The 16,964-nt window shown below is 46.3% G+C and overlaps 1 protein-coding gene across 1 annotated transcript in view; it reads left to right on the forward strand.

Moving 5' to 3' along the window:
• LOC128901977 (homer protein homolog 1-like) overlaps positions 1-16,964 on the forward strand; it is a 104,207-nt gene that overhangs the window by 17,129 nt on the left and 70,114 nt on the right. The window contains exon 2 of the mRNA XM_054184197.1: positions 200-331. Coding sequence (XP_054040172.1) covers positions 230-331 — 102 coding nt within the window. The 5' untranslated portion in view covers positions 200-229. The remainder of the gene's footprint in view (positions 1-199; positions 332-16,964) is intronic.

The following is a 16,964-nucleotide window of genomic DNA, read 5'->3' on the forward strand; positions in this document are numbered from 1 at the left end:
AGAATATATGCCAATATATGCTTTCATAATTTTAGCTGTGATTGAATTAAAGTAAAACTGTTCCCTAGTTGCAAGTTTGTCTCATTCAGTGTACACAGATACTTGTCTATAATACTGGCATTTTCAATTATTGAGTAGTCTTTTAAAAAAAAATCAAAACCACAGAACCCCTTTTTTACAACTATTACTTTTTTTTCAGGCAATAATAAATAGCACTATAACCCCCAATATGACATTTACTAAAACATCCCAGAAGTTTGGCCAATGGGCAGACAGCAGGGCAAATACAGTCTATGGCTTGGGATTTTCATCTGAACATCACCTTTCAAAAGTAAGTATGACCAATGGCAACTATTTGGCCAGTCAAGCAGCTTAAGAGTATTTGATTCCTGCTGGTTGTATCTTGACTCAGTGCTCACTACGGTTGTTATTTAAAAATAGTTTACAAAAAAATGTTCTATATCCATCCTTATAATGTAAAAAGACAAGACAATGTTGTTATAACACTTTGTTGCCTATGAATTTTCTTTTAACTGATTGAGGAAAGGAGAGAGATTTAAGCTACTCCAGTGTATGTTGTTAATGCTTTCTAGGCATTCACTTATTAGGTTTCGTTAAGTTTCTCTTCTTTGAAGTTGTTCTTCCTTTACAGTTTTTCATGACAGAATTTAAAGGAGTAGACTATGAAGTGTTTCTTCTGTGTTTAGAACTCCTAGAAAAAAATTGTCGGTAGTCTTCAGATGCATTTTTGTCTTTTAAGCCACATTTGCTTTCACTTTTCTGCTGTGTAGTGCATCAAATTACAGATAATTCAACATGTGCAGGCTTAAAGTAAAGCTAGTGGGAAAAATATGCAACGTAATAGAAAACTACATTTTCTTGTTGGAATACAAAAGTTGAAATTTTTACTAAAGAAACTCAGTGCCCTGTGAGGTTTTATTTTGGTCTACTTGTGCAGGAAGGAAGTCCACCTTAATCCAAGGAAAGCAGTAACTCCTTTTTCTCAAAGTGATGGTATGGTACCTGTGAGCACCCTTTCTACGGTCCCTATTGTTATTGATACTACTCGTAGATGAGTCCAGGAACCTGTAAAAGCCGATGTTGTTTTCCTCCAGATGAGGAATTCCATTTTCAGTTTAAAAACATGTTTCTACATTAAGCAGAGAATTTTCATCTTTGAAATATACAAAAGATCTGGAAATCCAAATGCAATAAAAAGGAATGTATAATAAATGCTTGAGTAAGGAATAATGGTTGGCTTCTTATTAAAAAAACCCTAAATAAACAAAAAAATCATACCGTCCCTTTTGAGAAAGTAATTGTCACTATCCAATGATAAGCATGGGCCTGTCAGAAAACCATTAAAAAGAGAAGCAGTACATCTGCTTTATTTGGACAGTGTGATACGCTTGTAAGATTTCTTCCTTTCATAATCCGAGAGCTTGCATTTCTACCAAGCAACACAAACACAGAAAATTCTTAGTAATATTAATATTGAATATATACATGTGCATTTGTGCACGTCATTGCTTCAGTGAACTTAGAAACTTTGTCATTTATTTAAATTGGTGTGTATGTCCTAGAGGTACTTGCTTACCAACATAGTAATAACTTCTGTTAATATTTCAAAGGATGTAGCATAAATCCTAATTTAGTTTACCTCTCATATACTAGCTTGTTTTCCTTAATCATGGAATACTTCTTTGGAGGCAAAGTATCATGCTGTAGTCATGCATAGTCTGTCTTTGCCTGCCTTTCAACACTGGGTTGTCCTTGCCAGTGAAAATAATTTGATTTTTTTCATCTGTCCTTTCCTTCACTCTTTCCTTGCTCTCCCCAAGTGATACTTCCTTCTTAATTACAGTTGTTTCAATCCCATTCTTTCACTGCCCTCAAACTGATGTGTAAGAGTTTTCAGTATGCCCTTGGCTTAAACTTTGTATTGCTGTTGAAAAAATAATCTGAAAAGCTACAGTAGATATTTTGTCTTAAATACACGTTTAATTAGCAGTTACTCAGATTGCTGTGATTTACGAAGAATACACAGATCTGTTGAGAAAATGCCAAGTCACAGAGCTTTTAAGAGGCTTATGGTGATGAATCTTCAGGACCTTTTCAGCAAACTGTTTCCCTTGTATTATATCTTAATTATCAAAATGTGATTTTCATGTGAATTAAAATTGCTGATCATTGCTACTAAAATTCATAAAGGTGAAACATTTTGTGTTATTGTAAAATTAGCAAACATATTTCATGGAGGGAAAAGAAACTTTTGTTTAGATTACAGTCTATTCAGTCACTGGAGTTGGTAGATATATTGGTCTTGGAATCAGAAAAGCTGAATTAGAAACCCTGGATCTGCTGTGTAGCTTCAGAGAAGTCACGTCTATCTTCTCTTTCTTTTCTTGTATCTCTGCTGAGATTACTAACTCACACTTCTGTGCACTGGCATTGTAGCCAGGTTTAACGGAGCGCTCTTTGGTACACCTAGCATTGTAGGACATGAAATCTAATTTAGGGCTCAAGATACTACTGGATATTAGTAATAGTGCTAACAAATAAACTGTATTAATGGATTTGTTCAGAAACAGGTTGCTTCTAGAAGTTTCCTTAAAAATTGATTCCGGAACTTCTTTTATGTACTTGGTTTATAAAAGTCCCTAAGTGAATAACCCTGTTGCATGTAATTTGTTTTGCAGTACTGTCTCTGGGCCCCAATGAAATATTTCAAGTTCCAGGGAGCAAAAGACAGCCTGCAAAAAACTTAGTCTAGTCTGTGACTGATATCAACAAGTTAATGAAGCAAACAATCAGAACAGAGATAAGAAGTCATGTCTTCTAATAAACTGTTTATTCTCAGATCATTGTCTGCTTAGCTATGTCACTAAACAAGCAGGTGATTTCCAAAGCATCTATCAAGTGTTTGACTTTCGGACTTTTACTTTTTGGTTCATGTGCGTTTGTCCTCCTAAACCGATTACTAGGGTAGAGTGAAACAACGGTAACCTCTTTCTGGATAATTATCGTGATGGTGAGAATTAGTGGAGCAAGACTATCTGGTATAAAAATAAAGGCACTGTCGTGGTTTAGCCCCAGCTGGCACCAAAGAACCACGTGGCTGCTTGCTCACTCCTCCCCCACTCCATGGTGGGATGGGGAAGAGAATCAGAAGAAAAAGGCAGAACTTGTGGGTTGGGATAAAGGTGGTTTAACACAACAGCAAAGGAAGAGAGAAAACAACAACAATAATACTGATAAAAGAATATACAAAAACAATTACTGCACAATGTAACCACTCAACGACCAAAACACAAAACGCCCAGACTGCTCCTAAGCAGTGATTACTGCCCTCCAGCCAGCTCCCCCAGCTATATACTGAGCACGACGTCATGTGGTATCGAATATCCCCTTGGCCAGCTTGGGTCAGCCATCCTGGCTGTGTCCCATCCCAGCTTCTTGTGAAAATTAACAGTATCCCCGCTGGAACCAGGACATTATCCACCCCTTATCCTATATCATCTACGTCATGCCCAGGTCTTACACTTTCCAATTAATCACCACCACTTTTCCCTGTGGAAATATCACATACCACACACAAATATCATTCTCTTATTCTATGGGCCATCCCTCTAAAATGTCTGTTGAGTTCATTTAATCCATGACTTTGGGCTGCATCTGTTAGAAGAGTCTCTCAGGGCAGGAGAGATGGTGTGTGGTGGTGGATTTCTGCATGCTGTATCCTCTCTGCATAAGAGAGTTGGATTTTTGCATTTTGTATCATCAGCAAACTTGCTGAGGGTGCGCTCTGTCCCTTCATACAGGTCATTGATGAATATATTGAACAGGACTGGACTCAGTACTGACCCCTGGGGAACACCAGTTTTTATGGACCTCCAACTAGACTCTGTGCCCCTAATCATGACCCTCTGAGCTCGCAGATGGTGTATCTGGTGTGGCCCATGCCCACAGCCTGTGGGTTGAAGATGTCAATCTCGAGGAAGTTGCTGGGTGCCAGTTGCTGAAGCCAGTTCTAGTTTCATCACTGCTGCACTTTCATCAAAGTTCATTCTTCATTAGTTTGGGTGATTCTTACTGTAGTACCACTGATAGGGCATATAGCAATTGTCATAGTGATGACATAAAGTGGGAGGGTTATTTAGCAATTAACATCATACAATTTGATTCATTGGCTATTCTCACCCAAAATCAAAATCCCCATGAGGCACGCATCAGACTTCCCCATCCTTCCGCATCACCGACCAAGTGCACCCAGGTCCTTGGGCAAAAGCAATCCCATGGATGGGTTTACCTTTGCCTAGGTCAGGACTAACCCAGACTATCACAGAATCAAAGAATGGTAAGGGCTGAAAGGGACCTCTGGAGATCATCTAGTCCAACCCCCCTGCCAGAGCAGGGTCACCTAGAGCAGGTTGCACAGGAACAGTGTCCAGGCGGGTTTTGAATGTCTCCAGAGATGGAGACTCCACCACCTCTCTGGGCAGCCTGTTCCAGTGCTCTGCCACCCTCAAAGTAAAGAAGTTCCTCCTAATGTTTAGGTGGAACTTCCTGTTGGAGTGGGAGACGGACCCGGAGTAACGATGGAATCTCAATATGAGTATGATCGTTCTCCCTTTATTCAAGTTTTCACAGAGTATATATAGACAGGCAATAAGAGCACGCGCTAGCGGCAGCTATATGATTGGCTTACAGTCTCTGTCCACGCGCTGTCCATGCAGTTCATTCACAGATCAGGTTGGTTACAAGAATTCACATAGTAAATTGCTTAGTCATTAGCACAACATGTTTTCTACCTTCTCAGTTCCCGTTTTTCCCATGTACTAATTCCATCTTCTACCACCTGTTTTGCCCTTAATCTAATCTCTCATAGTAGGGAGGCTGGCTCACGTGACCATTTTCTCTCAGACACATTCCTACAATACCCCCTTTTTCTTCTTGAGCCAGCCAGACCTTATGCATGGCATTTTCTATCATGTCAGTCACTTTGCGGAGAACACACGAGGCTACCATAATCAATAATAATATAACCAACAATAGCATGAGGCCTTGTTTTAGGAAGTCTGATAACCATCCCGTTATACCCCATGAGCTTAACCAATCATCGAAACCATTTTTGACCACTTTTAATTTGGACGTGCTATCCTTCAGCTCCCGTAACTGCTTATGAATGGATGATGAGTGGTCAGAAAGGTTCATACAACACATACCTTCAAAGTCTTCACATCCATGACCCTGAGCTAACAGCAAAAAGTCAATAGCCGCTTGATTTTGCAACGTAGCATGCCGAATGCTATCAGCATCAGTAAGCAAGCTAGATATGATTTCAGTTGTAAGGTTTATCTGTTTACTTGCCCAACACCCTATCTTATTCAATGTATTTAATGCCGTTGCTGTTCCTAGCGAAGGAAGAATACTTAGCCCTATTCTTTGTCCGAGATTCGAAAATGTTATATGGTCGTCACAGGACGGAGTGAAGGTATGAACTGTTCTCTTGGCTCTGTGGTTACTGCGTGCTCTGCTCACTGTGTCTTTGGCCGTACGCAGGCCTCTGCTCGTAGATCTGCCACATCTCCCCCTTTTTTGTTTAACACCAGACCATTTATTAACAAGGTCGCCATGACTTGTGCTTCTACTCGTTGTGACGCTCTTAGATGGTTATATACTAAACACAATTAAAAACAGAATCAAAAGGAACCCTGCTAAGGCAATAAATACCCAGATTCCTAAATTTAGCCCAGAAAGCCAATTTCTTTGGATTTACCCACGAGAAATCCTTTTGTAATATTTCAAATACATTGTGGTTCATTAAGTCTTGAATCTTTAGTATTTGAGCATTTAGCTGATCATGTAAAGGACGAATATTTTTTTTATTTTTTTATTTTTTTTTTTTGCAAAAACATGTCAAATTGTGATAACCAAGGGTCAAGGTCATCCTTTTTGATGGGGACATGTATGTGGCTTGGATCCATTCCAGAAAGCTGGTGACAGCACAAACGACCCTGGGAAAACAATCGTGGTAACATTTCAATCATCATAGTTACTGGTTTTGAAAAGGTATGTGGCAAAAATACCCACTCTAATGCAGTCAGGCTCTTTGCCGAGTGCATCATCCCACTGTCCTATCAGGGCATAAAGTTGAAATTCTTGTAGGAAGGTGTTCAGTGCGTCTTGCAGCAGTAGTAGACTATATCTTATCTTTCAACATGCTGTAATGCCTTCGGAGCTGTTGGGGTTAATGAACATAAAACTTACGGGGGGGGGCGGGGGCAGACACAGTGCTTCAGGGCATCCCCTGTATCTTCAAAGTGTGCTCATGTCTCTCTCCCCCTCTCTGACCCGAGACAGCCTCCTTATATCCTGCACTGGATTGAGTGGAGAAGTACAGGCTCGAGTCACTGCATGCATGGCCAGCTGTCGTGGTTTAGCCTCAGACAGCAACAAAGAACCACGTGCCGCTCGCTCGTGCCTTCCTAATACAGGAAGAATCGTAAGAAAAGGCAAGACTCTTGGGTTGAGACAAAGGCAGTTTAACAGAACAGCAAAGGGAACAAGAAAACAACAACAACAACAACACCACGGATAGGGGAATATACAAACGCGATTACGGAACCGCCGCTCCCCCGCTGCTCACCGCTCGCCGGCCGGACCCGGGACGCCCCAGCCCGCTTTTAAGCAGCAACTTCCTGCCCCCTCCCCCGGCAGCTCAGGGTGAGCGTGGCTCACATGGCATGGAATACCAGGAAAAATTAACCCTATCCCCACCGGAACCAGGACATTATCCACCCCTTATTCCATACCATCTATGCCATGCCCAGCAGGTTCCAATGAATTGCCACCACTTTCCCCTGTTATATATATATATATACACACACATATAATGCCCTTAGTTTATGGGCCATCCCTCCAAAGTGTCCGTTGAGTTCTTTTAATCCACGGCTTTGGGCTCCATCTGTTAGAACAGTCTCTCAGGGCAGGTGAGATGCTGGGTGGTGCTGGTCTGTTGCATGCTGTATTTTTTCGGAGCTTGTGACTGGTGCACCTGGTGTGGCTCATGCACACAGTCCGTGGGCTGAAGATGTAGATCTTGAGGAAACTGCTGGGCGCCAGCTGCTGAGATCAGTTCTTATCCCATCATCCCTGTGCCTTACTTGTAGTACAACTGATAGCAATTATAGCAATGAGGACATACAGTGACAGTGTTACTTAGCAATTAACAGCACACAATCTGATTCATTGGCTATTCTCGCCCAAAATCAGATCTCCATGAGGTACACATCGGACTTCCCCATCCTTCCGCATCACCCACCAAGTGCACCCAGGTCCTTGGGCAAAAGCAATCCCACGGATGGGTTTGCCTTTGCCTGAGGCAGGACTAACCCAGACTGTCTTCCCTAGCATATTCTTCATGTGCACTACGGGGACTTTATCCCCTTCTACAGTACGTGGAAGTTTTGATTGGGCAGGGCCAGCCCGATTGTTAGATCCCCTGGTGTTAACTAGCCAGGTAGCTTTTGCTAAATGCGTATCCCAGTGTTTGAAAGTCCCACCACCCATTGCTCTCAGTGTAGTTTTTAACAGTCCATTGTATCGTTCTATCTTCCCAGAGGCTGGTGCGTGACAGGGGATGTGATACACCCACTCGATACCATGCTCTTTGGCCCAGGTGTCTATGAGGCTGTTTCGGAAATGAGTCCCATTGTCCGACTCAATTCTCTCTGGGGTACCATGTCGCCACAGGACTTGCTTTTCAAGGCCCAGGATAGTGTTCCGGGCAGTGGCATGGGGCACAGGGTGTGTTTCCAGCCATCCAGTGGTTGCTTCCACCATTGTGAGCACATAGCACTTGCCTTGACGGGTTTGTGGCAGTGTGATATAATCAATCTGCCAGGCCTCCCCATATTTGTATTTCAGCCATCGCCCTCCATACCAAAGAGGCTTCAAACGCTTGGCTTGTTTGATCGCAGCGCATGTCTCACATTCATGGATGACCTGTGCAATAGTGTCCATGGTCAAGTCCACCCCTCGGTCACGAGCCCATCTATATGTCGCATCTCTCCCTTGATGGCCTGAGGAGTCATGGGCCCACCGAGCTATGAATAGTTCACCCTTATGTTGCCAGTCCAGATCCACCTGAGCCACTTCAATCCTAGCGGCCCGATCCACCTGCTGGTTGTTCTGATGTTCCTCCGTGGCCCGATTCTTCGGTACGTGGGCATCTACATGGCGTACTTTCACAACCAGATTCTCTATCCGGGCAGCAATATCTTGCCATAGGTCAGCAGCCCAGATGGGTTTGCCTCTGCGCTGCCAGTTGCCCTGCTTCCACTGCTGTAACCACCCCCACAGAGCATTTGCCACCATCCATGAGTCAGTGTAGAGATAAAGTACTGGCCATTTTTCTCGCTCAGCAATGTCCAAAGCCAGCTGAATAGCCTTCACCTCTGCAAACTGGCTCGATTCACCCTGTCCCTCACTGGCTTCTGCAACCCGTCGTGTAGGACTCCACACAGCAGCCTTCCACTTTCGATGCTTTCCCACAATACGGCAGGACCCATCAGTGAACAGGGCATATTTCTTCTCATTTTCTGGCAGTTTATTATATGGTGGGGCCTCTTCTGCACGCGTCACCTCCTCCTCTGGTGACATTCCGAAATCCTTGCCTTCTGGCCAGTCCATGATCACTTCCAGAATTCCTGGGCGACTGGGGTTTCCCATTCGAGTTCGCTGCATGATCAGTGCAATCCACTTACTCCATGTAGCATCGGTTGCATGATGTGTGGTGGGGACCCTTTCTTTGAACATCCAACCCAGCACCGGCAGTCGAGGTGCTAAGAGGAGCTGTGCTTCTGTACCAACTACTTCCGAAGCAGCTCGAACCCCTTCATATGCTGCCAATATCTCTTTTTCTGTTGGAGTGTAGCGGGCTTCGGATCCTCTGTATCCACGACTCCAAAACCCTAGGGGTCGACCTCGAGTCTCCCCTGGTGCTTTCTGCCAGAGGTTCCAGGTAGGGCCGTTCTCCCCGGCTGCGGTGTAGAGCACATTTTTAACATCTTGTCCTGCCCGGACTGGCCCCAGGGCCACTGCATGGACTATTTCCTGTTTGATTTGTTCAAAAGCTTGTCGTTGCTCAGGACCCCATTTAAAATCGTTCTTCTTCCGGGTTACTTGATACAGAGGGCTTACAATTTGACTGTAATCTGGGATATGCATTCTCCAAAAACCCACAATACCTAAGAAAGCTTGTGTTTCCTTTTTACTAGTTGGTGGAGACATAGCTGCTATTTTGTTGATCACATCCATTGGAATCTGACGGCGTCCATCTTGCCATTTTATTCCTAAAAACTGGATCTCCTGCGCAGGTCCCTTGACCTTACTTCGCTTTATAGCAAAACCAGCGTTCAGAAGGATTTGGACTATTTTACTCCCTTTCTCAAAAACTTCTTCTGCTGTGTTGCCCCATACAATGATGTCATCAATGTACTGCAGATGTTCTGGAGCTTCACCCTGTTCCAGTGCAGTCTGGATCAGTCCATGGCAAATGGTGGGGCTGTGTTTCCACCCCTGGGGCAGTCGATTCCAGGTGTATTGGACGCCCCTCCAAGTGAAAGCAAACTGTGGCCTGCACTCTGCTGCCAAAGGGATTGAGAAGAATGCATTCGCTATATCAGTTGTGGCATACCACTTGGCTGCCTTGGACTCCAGTTCGTACTGGAGTTCTAGCATGTCCGGCACAGCAGCACTCAGCGGTGGCGTGACTTCATTCAGACCACGATAGTCTACAGTTAGCCTCCACTCTCCATTAGATTTTCGCACCGGCCATATGGGACTGTTAAAGGGTGAGCGAGTCTTGCTGATCACTCCTTGAACCTCTAGTTGACGAATCAGCTCATGGATGGGAATCAGAGAGTCTCAGTTAGTGCGATACTGCCGCCGATGCACCGTTGTGGTAGCAATCGGCACCTGTTGTTCTTTGACCCTCAACAACCCCACAACAGAAGAATCCTCCGAGAGACCAGGCAAGGCAGACAACTGTTTAACTTCCTCCATCTCCAAGGCAGCTATGCCAAAAGCCCAGCGGTACCCTTTTGGGTCCTTAAAATACCCTCTCCTGAGGTAATCTATACCAAGGATGCATGGAGCCTCTGGGCCAGTCACAATGGGATGCTTTTGCCACTCATTCCCAGTTAGGCTCACTTCTGCCTCCAGTACAGTCAACTCTTGGGATCCCCCTGTCACCCCAGAAATACAAATGGGTTCTGCCCCTCTATAGCTTGATGGTATTAAAGTACACTGCGCACCCGTGTCCACTAGAGCCTTATACTCCTGTGGGTCTGATGTGCCAGGCCATCGAATCCACACCGTCCAATAAACCCGGTTGTCCCTTTCCTCCACCTGGCCGGAGGCAGGGCCCCCCTAATACTGGTCATAGTATCCATTACTCACTTCTTGCAGAAATGACTTGGAAGTTCCTTCAAGAGGATCAGAAGCAAGATCAGGCCTTCTGCTTTGTCTGGGGAACGGCCCACTGGAAACTGGGGCGGCACTTTTCCTGGAGGGATCCCCTTTTGTGGTTGTCCTTCCTTGCAACTCCTGTACCCGTGTCCGCAGGGTCGAAGTAGGTTGTCCATCCCACTTCCTCATGTCCTCTCCGTGGTCCCGCAGGTAGAACCACAGGGTGCCTCGTGGTGTGTACCCTCTGTACTCTCTCTCTCGAGTGGGGAAATGCCTGCTTCTAATAGCTGAGATGCTGGCCCGTGCAGGTGGGGAGTAGAACATATTCTCTTCAAGTTGCTGGACCTTCCGCGACAGTTTCTCCACAGCTGAGACAAGGGGGGAAGAGAGACTTTCTTCATATCGCCGGAGCCGGCCAACTACCTCATCCACCGTTGGTCCCTCTTCACCTTTCCATTCCATTACTGCCAGGGAGTTGGCATATGACGATGGTGCGCTCCGTACAAACTTCCGCCACATGGGCCTTGTGCATCGCACCTCATCAGGGTCTGTGGGTAAGTCTGCATTGTCCAAGTCATAATAAATCATCTCCCGCACGGCTAATTCTCTCAGGTACTGGATACCTCTTTCCATGGTAGTCCACTTGCTTGGCTGACATACAACATCCTCACTGAAGGGGTACCTCTCCCTCACGCCTGACAGGAGTCGTTTCCAGAGGCTGAGGGCTTGGGTCTTCTTCCCGATCGCCTTGTCAATGCCGCCTTCCCTAGACAGGGATCCCAGCTGCCTGGCCTCCCTACCCTCTAATTCCAGGCTACTGGCCCCATTATCCCAGCACCGGAGCAGCCAGGTGACAATGTGCTCGCCTGAAAGTCGGCTAAAATCTTTTCGCATATCCCGCAGCTCACTCAAGGATAGGGATCGAGTAATTATCTCTGGTTCTGCCTCTTCCTCCTGCTCTCGTGATGGCCCTGGTTCATCATCATCTCTTACTAAGCGAACTGATTTCTTTGTGTACTTCTTCTTCTGTATGGGGGCAACTGATACCGGCACGGGTTGGTTCCCTGGTTCAGTGGCAGTGGCTGCTATGGGGGTTGGAGTAGCCGCAGTGGCTACCTCGGACTGCAGTAGCCGCAGTGTCTGTCGCAAGGATTGCAGTAGCCGCAGGGGCCGCCGTAAGGATTGCAGTAGCCGCAGGGGCCGCCGCAGGGGCTGCAGCAGCCGCAGGGGCCGCTGGTCTGGTTTCCATCTCTTCCCCTTGAGGGTGCTGCATAATTCTGAGCAGTGCCTGGTAGATACTGGCCAGGGCCCAGCACAGCGCGGTGAGTTGTGCCTCTCTAGAATAGCCACAGCATTTTCCCTTCAAATATTCTACCACTTTATCAGGGTCCTGTAATTGTTCAGGGGTGAAGTCCCAGACCATTGGAGGTGAGTAGTTCTCTAGGTACCTGCCCATGCTCTCCCACATGCCGTGCCACCCCTGACTATCCAGCCTCGGAGCAGATCTCCGGGTGGTAGTCTTAAATAGTTGCTTAACCCTAAACAAGACCTGGAACGTATTCAGGAGACATAGCACTAGGAACACACTAGTTTGAGTATCCCAAGGATATTCAAAATTCTCAAAAGCTGTCATACCTGACCCGAAGGAGAAAAGGGAGGCAAAAGGGCTGGGGAAATTATTAACAAATTCTGAGAGACGGTGTCCAATGTACGGACAGGATAGCAAAACCACATAAACACCCCAAAATAGCCGCCTGAACAGTGATGTTATCATATCATAAACAGATATCGCACAGGACAGCAGAATGATAATCCTCATCCCTGTTCCAGACATGGTAAACAGCATCGCAGGGAGTACATAAGCCATATAGGAATTTATGTAACACAGCCATGAGAACAAACCAAGCAACATGATGACCAGTGACTACTTACCTAATAAAATAAATGCATACAAAAAAAAAACCAAAACCGTTTTTTCCACGTTCTAGTTGGATTCTGTCGTTATCTCAACCCTTCGAGCCCCACGTTGGGCGCCAAAAAAGGACTGTCGTGGTTTAGCCTCAGACGGCAACAAAGAACCACGTGCCGCTCGCTCGCGCCTTCCTAATATAGGAAGAATCGTAAGAAAAGGCAAGACTCTTGGGTTGAGACAAAGGCAGTTTAACAGAACAGCAAAGGGAACAGGCAAACAACAACAACAACAACACGGATAGGGGAATATACAAACGCGATTACGGAACCGCCGCTCCCCCGCTGCTCACCGCTCGCTGGCCAGACCCGGGACGCCCCAGCCCGCTTTTAAGCAGCAACTTCCTGCCCCCTCCCCCGGCAGCTCAGGGTGGGCATGGCTCACATGGCATGGAATACCAGGAAAAGTTAACCCTATCCCCACCGGAACCAGGACACCAGCGCATGCAGCGAGTCCCACCAGACTCTCCTGCACTGGATCGAGTAGAAAAGTACAGGCTAGAGTCGCTGCACACGTGGCCAGTGTATGCAGCGAGTCTCACCAAACTCATGATCCAGCTTTGCTAACAGCGGCTGTCTGATACGTGACGACATTGTTGTAATCCCTTCTTGTTATCTTCTTCTGTGAAGGTCAGGTTCTCATGGATACACACATAGTTTTTAGAGCAACATATTCTACAACTCGTACAAGGGTACGATGCAAAGCAGCATTTACAGCTGATCGTATAATGCTTATTAAACACGGCAAACAGCATACTCAACATAACAGACAAATTCCTTCCACACAGGCAATGAGTATAATTTGCTTCAACCAACCCCACCCCCAAGTCCATCCAGCAAAGAGATTTCACCCAGTGGTCTCCACAAGTTGCTGGTTCGGTCGGTGCAGTTCCTGCAGCTGGGCATGGATGGATTTGGAGTGGTCACTTAGATTCATACAACACAGTCCTTTAAAATCTTGACAACCATGTCTGTGAGCTGAAAGCAAAAAATCAGTAGCAGTTCTGTTTTGCAACATCGCATATCGAATACTATCTACATCTAGCAATACCTCAGAAATAGCGGTACTAGTAGCATTGTTAAACTTATCCTTGGCAGCAAGAGAGTCCTTGTTATCACGAATCCTTGGCAGCAAAAGAGTCCTTGTTAGCAAGAGCGCATGCGGACTCCCTGTTCTTGCTGGTACTGTGCTTTGATCTTCTTCCACAACAGGCCAAGATTCTCAAGCAGCTGGATAAGGTGTCCGTGAGTCCATTACAGGCTTATGTTATCCAAATGTTTTTCTTGCCAGCACCCGAGACTGAATAACAATTGGTGTGATATATGTGTTTTCCAGCACCCAGGTGCGAGTCCCTTGAGTGTATTTACAGTCCTCCTCGCCGATCTTCCGTTGCTTTCCCATATTCCACCCCCTTGCTCAAGAGACCGCTTCTGCTGGGGTTCATTTTAGTCTCGCAGGGTATAACACAGAGCAATCTACTAAGGCATGCAATAACATAGACACATATAGGAAAAAACCAAAAACATATCTCTATGGTACTGCTTTGAATCAGGTGTCCTATTTCCTATTTCTCATTTTCTGATGCTTTCTCGTAATGCTTATGGCATACTTTTGTGCTGACGTGGCACATTTCCCATCTAATTGTTCCTGTTTGGTTTCTTTTTTTTTTTTCTTTTTTTTCTTTTTTCTTTTTTTTTCTTTTTTCTTTTTTCTTTTTCTTTTTTTTTTCTTTTTTTTTTTTTTTCCCATCACTTACGACTGACATAAAAGTCTGCCTTTGCAACGAGAGCTCAGTTTCTCATTTTTCCTTAAGTTTCTCATTTTCCTACAGAGCATCCTATAGATTTTGGCTCAACTCCTTTTCCCAATCAACCATGATCTTATAGACAAACAACAAACAACCAGCGATACGCCCTGCACAGGCGAGCCGTTCCCGAGAGCGTAAACATGTCGGCTGGTGAAAACTCCCCCAATATTTCAGGGCTTCCATTGGTTCTACAGCCCATGCTGGTGTATCTGCCTGGGGCGCGCTCGCCTTACGTCTAAACACTGTGTATATACAAACTTCTTCACTTGACGGAGTGTCAGCCCTAGTCGCGTACGAGAACAGTACCACACCGGGCAGAACACCTGCTCAAGTGGAGTCACCTAACGACACTGCACACAACAAAAAGCAAACAGTAGCACACATGCTGATCAGCAGGTATAAGCTGGCGCCCACACACACTTACACAGCAGACATACAAAACCAGCACTTCTATCTCAGGGAGACGACTGGGGAGGGGAGGGGGCGAGGCGGGCAATGGCAGGAGCAAACAGCTCCGGCTCTGTCCTCCTCTGCTGACATTCTGCCTCCTCCATCGGCCTCAGGTGGAGCAGAGGGGATCAGCAGGGGATTGTCCCAGACCTTCGGACCTGGCCTGTACGATCCCCCTCCCGTGGGTTGTAATGCTGCAAAAGCCCTGGCTGCCGTGGCTCGCTCCGCCTTCATATCTTGTAAGGTTGATAACACCAACCACCATGTCGTCGCTAACGGTGATGCCTCTTTGTCTCCTTTACTTATCACTTCCCACAGTTTTTTCCCAACAGCCTCCCATATTTCTGGTTTAAAAGCTGTCTGGGGCTCTGGTGCGAATCCGTTCTCTCTGCACCAGGTTAACAACCTTCGGAGCATACGCTCATCGTATTTCACCCCTCTCTTAGAGAGGATATGCAGGAGAAGTCTTAATACAGCCCCTTCTTCTTTTGTTACTTGTTGCCCCATCTCCTGCCCCGGCTTAATCAGTTTGAGCAACAGTTTCGCTGGTGTTTCAATCCCTCTCTTAGAGAGGATCCCAGCGAGTAGCGTGGCCGCAGCTTCTGTTTCCATAGCTGCGCCTGGGAGGTGAGGAGCAACCTCATGCCGTTGTCTGCTCCCGCTGATGCGCCCAAGCAGCACGTCTCCCAGCCAAAGTTTCCCACTCCCCTCCTCTAGCTGCTTACCGCAGTCTCGGAGAACTCAGTCGTGCTGAACCATCCTCTGCTACCAGATGTCGGAAGATGTCGGAGTGGGAGACGGACCCGGAGTAACGATGGAGTCTCAATATGAGTATGGTCGTTCTCCCTTTATTCAAGTTTTCACAGAGTATATAGAGACAGGCAATAAGAGCACGCGCTAGCGGCAGCTATATGATTGGCTTACAGTCTCTGTTCACGCGCTGTCCATGCAGTTCATTCACAGATCAGGTTGGTTACAAGAATTCACATAGTAAATTACTTAGTCATTAGCACAACATGTTTTCTACCTTCTCAGTTCCCGTTTTTCCCATGTACTAATTCCATCTTCTACCACCTGTTTTGCCCTTAATCTAATCTCTCATAGTAGGGAGGCTGGCTCACGTGACCATTTTCTCTCAGACACATTCCTACAACTTCCTATGCTCAAGTTTGTGCCTGTTACCTCTTGTCCTGTTGCCGGGCATTACTGAAGAGTCTGGCTCCATCCTCCTGAAACCTACTCTTTAGGTATTTATAAGCATTGATAAGATCCTCCCTCAGCCGTCTTTTTTCCAGACTGAAAAGACCCAAATCCCTCAGCCTTTCTTCATAAGAGAGGTGTTCCAGTCTCCTAATCACCTTCATAGCCCTTTGCTGTACCCTCTCCAGCAGTTCCCTGTCCCTCTTGAACCGGGGTGCCCAGAACTGGACTTCAGATGCGGCCTGACCAAGGCAGAGTAGAGGGGGAGGATGACCTCCCTCGACCTGCTGGCCACACTCTTCTTGATGCAGCCCAGGATGCCATTGGCCTTCTTGGCCACAAGGGCACATTGCTGGCTCCTGGTCATCCTGTTGTCCACCAGGACTCCCAGGTCTCTTTCCACCAAGCTGCTCTCCAGCAGGTCAGCCCCCAACCTGTACTGGTGCAGGGGGTTATTCCTCCCCAGGTGCAGCACCCTACACTTGCCCTTATTGAATTGCATAAAGTTTTCCCCCTGCCCAACTCTCCATCCTGTCCAGGTCTCTCTGTATGGTGGCACAGCCTTCTGGTGTGACAGCCACCCCTCCCAGTTTTGTGTCATCAGCAAACTTGCTGAGGGTGCCCTCTATCCCTTCATCCAGGTCACTGATGAATATATTGAAGAGGACTGGGCCCAGTACTGACCCCTGGGGGACACCACTCCTCACTGACCTCCAACTAGCCTCTGTGCCCCTAATCACGACCCTCTGAGCTCTCTCTTTCAGCCAGTTTTCAATCCACCCCACTGTCCATTCATCAAGCCCACTCTTCCTAAGCTTCCCTATGAGGATGCTGTGGGAGACTGTGTCGAAAGCCTTGCTGAAGTCAAGGTAGACAACATCCACTGCCCTCCCCTCATCTCTCCATCCAGTCATGCCATCATAGAAGGCTAGCAGATTAGTCAGACATGATTTCCCCTTGGTGAATCCATGTTGAGTACTCCTGATAGCTTTCTTTTCCTCCACTTGCCTTGAGATGACGCCCAGAATGAGCTGTTCCATCATCTTTCCAGGGATGGAGGTGAGG

Source organism: Rissa tridactyla, chromosome W, assembly GCF_028500815.1.
Source record: "Rissa tridactyla isolate bRisTri1 chromosome W, bRisTri1.patW.cur.20221130, whole genome shotgun sequence".
In the NCBI taxonomy this organism is placed as follows: Eukaryota; Metazoa; Chordata; class Aves; order Charadriiformes; family Laridae; genus Rissa; species Rissa tridactyla.